At 32.3% G+C, this 6,786-nt stretch overlaps 1 protein-coding gene across 1 annotated transcript; it reads right to left on the bottom strand.

Annotated features, from left to right (window-relative positions):
* Nucleotides 1,285-5,702, bottom strand: LOC109363371. The gene is made up of 8 exons (XM_019609619.1): nt 4,780-5,702; nt 3,685-3,718; nt 3,379-3,585; nt 2,784-2,873; nt 2,636-2,701; nt 2,180-2,271; nt 2,042-2,089; nt 1,285-1,898 (listed from the first exon to the last, which is right to left on the bottom strand). The coding sequence occupies exons 1-8, from the start codon at nt 5,151-5,153 to the stop codon at nt 1,781-1,783; spliced, it is 1,029 nt and encodes a 342-aa protein (XP_019465164.1). The 5' UTR covers nt 5,154-5,702; the 3' UTR covers nt 1,285-1,780.

Raw genomic sequence — 6,786 nt, 5'->3', positions numbered from 1 at the left:
GCCTCATTCAATCCCTACTTGGCCGTGGCCAACTTGGGCTTCTTCCTCAAGGATTATGCAATGAATGGGCTTGGTCTCTTTGTTGGCCTTTGTTTACCACTTCTCCTACTAGTTGATTGAGAGTTTGATGTGCCTTCTTGGTTTTGGACCAGGTCGTGGGCCCTCCTAGCCCACTTAACTCTTCTTCATTGATGGGCCTTGGTGGGTTCTTATTACTATGGGTATTATCACTTATATACACTTCAACTTATTGATAATTAACTGATATGGAATGTTTTTTATACATATATTTATTCATACTTGGATTTCTCAATAATCTTCCCTAGGTGTGGCAGCTCAGCCTGCTCCAAAAGTTTATTTATATGTTTATATTGTAAGGATGACTTTTGACACAAGCCCAAAGGGACTCCACATATGGGTCCACAAATAATCATCGTATGCAATATATTCGTTCCAATCAAACTAATAGCTTTGATACTACTTTTAATGGGGGGATCAAAGCAATGACATGTCTTCTAATGGGCTAAGCAAAGTATTTTATAAGTGGATTTGACACTACATCTCGGTCCAAAACCTTAAGATATTAGACCTATAACTTATGTTACTTATATGTTATTCACGAATGTAGGACTTCATTTAGCCAGATGTTTAATCACATTTGGAATTTCCAACGCTTTCTTTTTATTATTGAGAATAAAGTATCTCTTCATCCCATAAGATAATTTATTTTCTCTCACTAATAAAAGTATAACTTTTGTACTATTTTATTTACTTTTAGAAATATTTGTATAAAAAATAATTAAATATAACACATGTCATATTTTTAGTGTAAATTTGTACACATTAAACTGATTAGAAAAACAAATATTCATGTTGAACTTTAATACTAAAAAACAAAATGAGGTGGTTGTTGACTTAAAAACCTTGAAGTGTAATGGATAGTTAACAACGACAAACATAACTACAAATAATTTGAAATAATAGAACCTTTTTCCTCTCAAAATGACATCATTTTAACGTTTTTTAATAAATTGATTGATTTTAGTTCATGGCCGATTGGATGAATGGCTGAGATTACTTAAGTATTTGTTCTAGGGTAGACCAATCAGTCTAAGCCAAATTTAATAACATTTAATGCAACTTGTACATATGTAATCCTAAGTCCACCCCAACCCCATATAGAACACAGGTCTTGTGTCTCACCGAAGTGGATGTGATTATTTTTACTAAGTATAAAAACTGTCTTCGTGATTCTTGGTACTTTATAAGTGAATATATGGCACATGCAATAACTAATTTCTTGATTCTTCAAAAGTGACAAATATTTTACAACAAAATAAGTTTTCAAAAGTACAAGTACTTAAGAACAGAGTGAAACTAAAGGATGATTCGAGAATCAGTACAAATTAGTCAATATAATTCAAAACTAATGACATCTCATTGAGAAGTGTTGCAGAAAATAAGCCTAATTCCCATTGCCTTTTCAACTGCTAATATTTGAAAAACAAAAAGATTATATATTTATACTTATATAGTATATATGATAAAGTGACTTTGATGCAACATGAAATGTTTTGCTTAGTAACTATGAGATCAAGGTGAAAATCCTCGAAATAATCTCTGCACTTGCAAAATAATCCTTCTGAAGTGAATGTCTATCTGCACTTGACAACTCTTTAGTATATATAATGACCTATTCCCCTCTTCCTTCTCTTCCATCTTTTTATGCTAAAATAAGTGTTCTTCAGAGAATCCAACCTAGTTTAGTCCTAATCCGAAGTCATCTAACACATTGATATGAGTCTGGGTACCAAGTTGACAACACATAATGTTTCAGCTTCATCACCAAAGTGAAAATACCATAGCAAGGAATATGCAAACATCCCACTATAAGGTACCTAGAAATCAAAATAAGGTCATAGAAAAAACGGTCAGTAAAATCAGAGAGGGAAATTTTAGAATGGGAATTGGAGAAAAATAAAATTTCTTATTAGAAAGATTAACCAATTTTATAGAATATCAGAAGAAAAAAATTCCATACCATAGTGGAGCAAACCGGGATGACAAATCAAGAAATGGATATGGCCACCTATTTTCCCCCAAAAGAAACTTACATTAGAAATTTATGTATGACATGTTTTAATAGGAATTTAGCCAAGATAAAAATGAAGACATATACCAGATATTAATACAAGCATGAACAATCCATTGGAAAGTCACATATGTCGCTGTCCATAGGTAAAAATATCCTATGCGAAACCAAGGGAACCTCTAAAGAGGGAAATGTAAGGGTAAGAATTTTCAGATACATAATAAGCATTAGAATAGAAAGTAAGGGCTTGTTTGGGAGTGAGATTTTGGAGGGGAAAGAAGGGAAAGAAAAGGTTTGGGAGTCATGAAATACACTTGTGACATGACTCTTAAACCTTTCTTTTCACTTCATTTCCCTCCAAAATCCAACTCCGAAACAAATGCTAAGGATATGTTTGCAAGTTGATTTTCAGAGAGGGAGGAAAGGAAAATGAAGGATTCAGAGTCATGATACACTTGTAAGATGACTTTGAAGTCTTTATTTTCATTCTTATCCGAAACTCAACTCGCAAATAGACACTAAATGAAATAAACTCATACTCACCAGAGAATTTAAAACTGTGTCTCCTATAAGGAAAGCTGCATTTATTGTGTGCATAAGGACTACCAACTGCCACAGGGGAATTTAACATATGGATTAGCATTGAAGGCTTTTGTAAGACATAGTAACATAGGTGCTAAATGATACTTACATAATTTAGGTTGTAATCTTTGATGGTTAGAAATGGAACCATTATGAACCAAAAGACACAGTCAGTGAGCATCACAGCACCTGCATTCATCTATTCACAATTGAAGAAACAAAAATCAAGAATGTGGTCAATGGAAAAGCTATTCTAGCCACCACTTTTATAAAAATAAAACTCAGAAAAAGACATGCAGTGATTCAAATTGCATGCATCATATGATGCTGCTACAATATTACAATTGTGGTGATCGCCACAACCGTATCATACTATAATTATCGTGTAACACCGAATTACAATGATACAACTCCGTTAGACTACAACACAACCGCATTAGATCACATCAAGGTGCATCTAACTGCATCAAATTCAAAAATATTTTTTTAATCATAAAATAATTCGCAGGCTACAATAACTGCGCAATTGCAATTTAAACCACGAACATGTAGCAAATTACTATATTATGTGGGAAAAGCAGCATGCTGATCTAATTACTCAGATCTTAAGTTGAAAATAAGAGCACAATGTACTAATAGTTGAGCTCATCAATGATAAGTTTGAAGAATTCAGAGGAAAAAATCATCCTGGTAGTTAAATGTACCTGGAACATTATTTGAAAGATATAACCCCAAGTGCCTGCATATTGGTGAACAAGATCATCTTCTGTGGCTCCCAAACTTTTCTCTTGGTTGTTTGCATTAGAACCATATGTTCCTAACTCAGCATCTCCATCCACATTCTCAACCTTATCACCAGTGGCTTTTTTATGATGTTGGTAACATCCATAAATGGAGAGCAAAGATCCAAGCTAAAAAATCAAACAAGTAGATGAAAAAGTACATACTAGATAAATGAAATGAGTAGCATAAGTACAAAAAAAATCAGATATTAGGCCTTTCATACTTACCCCAAAGTAAATTGTGATTGAAATAAAAGTCCATCTGTTCAGAGAACACAAGAAAACAATTAATAAATAGCATAAAAATGTAGAGATTGCACAATTAATTCAGTAGGTACCGAGATAGGCTTCTAGTGATTACTCAAAAATGCTGGTTGACTACCAACAAATTGTTGGTTTAGTAGTTAAGGCCCTAATGGAATCTTCTGATAGACCAAAAGGTTAAGGGTTTGATTTATAGGAATAATAGTTGTTGGGAGGGGTAGATACACACCCCGAAAGAGATTAATTCTTTATCGTAGGGTGAGGGGATATCATTAGTTATACTAAAAAAAAATGGTGGTTGACTAGATGCTTAAACTAGCATCATAAATCAGACAATGCATTATTTTCTTTTAAGAAATGTTTAAATTGAGTCCTATCTAACTAAATTCACAAGTGATTAATCACAATGAATATATAGGCTTATCTCTTATTAGAGCAGAGAAGGACAAATTCAATGGTATACAACAAATCCCTCCAGCTGAAAAAACTGCTATCTTCATTATTGTTTGAAATTCACTCAGCTTAAAACTTAATATCCTTCCAAATCTTTGTTTCTTCACATGTTTCTTTTTGCTTCATTGAGCAGGCCAAAGAAGAATAATACTTAATTATAGGGAACCAAGTTAAACAACAAATATTTTTTTTTCAAAAGCTATACATGTGAGAAACTTTGACTTCTAAATTTTTTGTAGTCATAGCAAGTGTTTCAAATTGCGGACCACATCACATGATGTAGCTGCAATATTGCAATTGTGGTGACCACTGCAACTGCGTCATACTGAATCACAATGATGCGACTGCATTAGACCATAATGCATCCGCATTTGGGCTACATAAACTCGCATCGAATTCCAAAATATTTGTTTAATCACAATATAATTCACACCGCAATAGCCGCAATCCACATCGCGACGGCCACAATGACTGCAATCGTAGTGACTGCAATCGCAATTTAAAACATTGTCATAGCTAACTCATCCAACCATAACCTGCATAATGTTCCTTCGGAAGCAACCAAATTTTGAATAAAATTGATTAAGAAAAGGAATGAGAACTTACTGAGTGTAATAGTAAAGAATGCTTCCTCCATCAACATTACCATTGACTATGAGAAGCACCAAAAGCACAAAAAATGCAACAACTCTAAAAGCAAAAAGCCAAGCAGGATGAATTCCTTTTAAGCAAGGCCTCCAAGTTTCATGATCATACAAAATTGCTTCTACCTCTTGGCTCCTTTCCCTACTTCCATTTCTTGCATGCTTTCTTCTTAAATGTTCATACTTCCAAATAAGCAAAAATGATAGGACTATTGTAACAATGACCCAAATAGCACAAACCAAAAACCTCCAATTTAGCCAATAACTCTGCATGTTTGTCTTAGCAGTCATGGTTGGTTGCCATGAACCTGTGGAATAGCTTGTTAGAGAAACCATTGAGTTACTTTACTTATTATTTTCCTTTTCAGATTTGTCTAAGTTAAATGGTATAGGATGAGCGAAGAAAATGTTGGGAAAAAACAACTATTGTTTGAACAAAGTGAATATTTTCTATTATTGATCTCTTAAAACTAAAGAGCCTAGAGAGAAAAAATAAAAACTAGTGAAATGGGTCTAATCATATAGAATAAAAGATGAACTCAATGGGAGAAGTACTCAGGTTGGTTTTTCATGCACTGCAAAATAGGAACGGGGCAAAAAATTTGAGCTATGAAGAACTAAAATGTTGAAATTCTTAATCCATTTTGACCACATTAATGGTTTGGAATAAGTATATATTCCAAACTTTAGGTGTATTTATTGCACAGAAAGATACACCGACAGATTTAATAGTAGATTAATTGGTCTATAAAGGGTGTGAAATAAAGTGTTACATAAACTCTTAAGCAAGGAAAAAAGTTGAAACTTGCAAGGGAAAACAAGGGAATGTAGAGGTACTAGAACATAAGATGCTTTTGGTTCATTGCTTTTGCGTATAGGATAGTATGCTTTGAGCACAAGCTTCTCCATCTTTAGCTTTTCTAATTAGTCCTCACATATCCCAGTCAATTTTTTTTATGTTAAACAAAGAGTAAATATTCATTTCAATCATTTATGTTTTTTTATCTTACCAGTTTATTCTTCGGAAATTGAAAACTCAAAATAGTTTCCAAAAATTTCATATATGGGTTAAATTAGACTTCTTTAACGTGTTTTACAATGAGACAAATTTGACTCATATTAAAAAAAATTTGGGAACTCTTCTAGTTTTTTTTTTTTTTAATTTTTAAAGATCAAGATAATAAGGTTAAAAAACACAATAGCTAAAATAAATATTTACTCTTAAATAAATCACAAAGGACATGCATGTTTGTTGTGGGATTTTCTAGGATTGTAAATCTTATTTTTACTCTTATCTAAAAATATGATAGAAAGAAGGACAGAGAGGAAAGGGACCAGAGAGACATAGTACAATTGTATTTGGATTATGTAGTGGATATGCTTCATGTATTCCAAGAATAGTTGTCTTGTATGAGTCCTTAGTAGCTCATAAAGGAAGAAGGCAGGGATAAGAAAAGAGATTAACAAAAAAGGTTAAATCAAAGAAGCTATGTAGTTGATTAACTTTTAATCCTTTTAATAATTACTTAAAAAACTTTCAACTAAAACATTCATGCCATTAATTTGGAGTATGATATATATATATATGGAAGTGTATGAGTTTTTTATATGATCAATTTATCATTATTATTTATGTAATCATTTTTATTAATTCTTAGATAAATATGTTACAAATAAATGATGAATAATAGATAGATGGTATAAAAATAGCGCATATATATTAAACTCGTAAATTTAAGAGTAGAATAACAACTATTAACTTTTTTTTCATATACTCGCACTCAAAGATGTTTAACCAGATACTAAAGTTTAAGGTTTCTGAATAATGATAGGAAACATTATGGTTGATGCAATGATTCATCAAAATGGGGCTCACATTATTGGATGTAAATAATTGCAATATGCAAAGGATGATATGGGAAATGATTCAAGGTTGTTAAGAATGTAAAAGAGCAACCATGATGAGATG

Source organism: Lupinus angustifolius, chromosome LG13 (genome assembly GCF_001865875.1).
Source record: "Lupinus angustifolius cultivar Tanjil chromosome LG13, LupAngTanjil_v1.0, whole genome shotgun sequence".
Lineage (NCBI taxonomy): Eukaryota > Viridiplantae > Streptophyta > Magnoliopsida > Fabales > Fabaceae > Lupinus > Lupinus angustifolius.
This window is presented reverse-complemented; position numbering and strand designations above follow the sequence as displayed.

Coding starts and splice junctions, on each gene's coding strand:
- LOC109363371 (XM_019609619.1), bottom strand. CDS start 5,153: ATGGTTTCTCTAACAAGCTATTCCACAGGTTCATGGCAACCAACCATG. Junction 2,702..2,783: donor AAGATTACAACCTAAATTAT/GTAAGTATCATT, acceptor CCCCTGTGGCAG/TTGGTAGTCCTTATGCACAC. Junction 2,272..2,635: donor ACACAGTTTTAAATTCTCTG/GTGAGTATGAGT, acceptor TTCCCTCTTTAG/AGGTTCCCTTGGTTTCGCAT.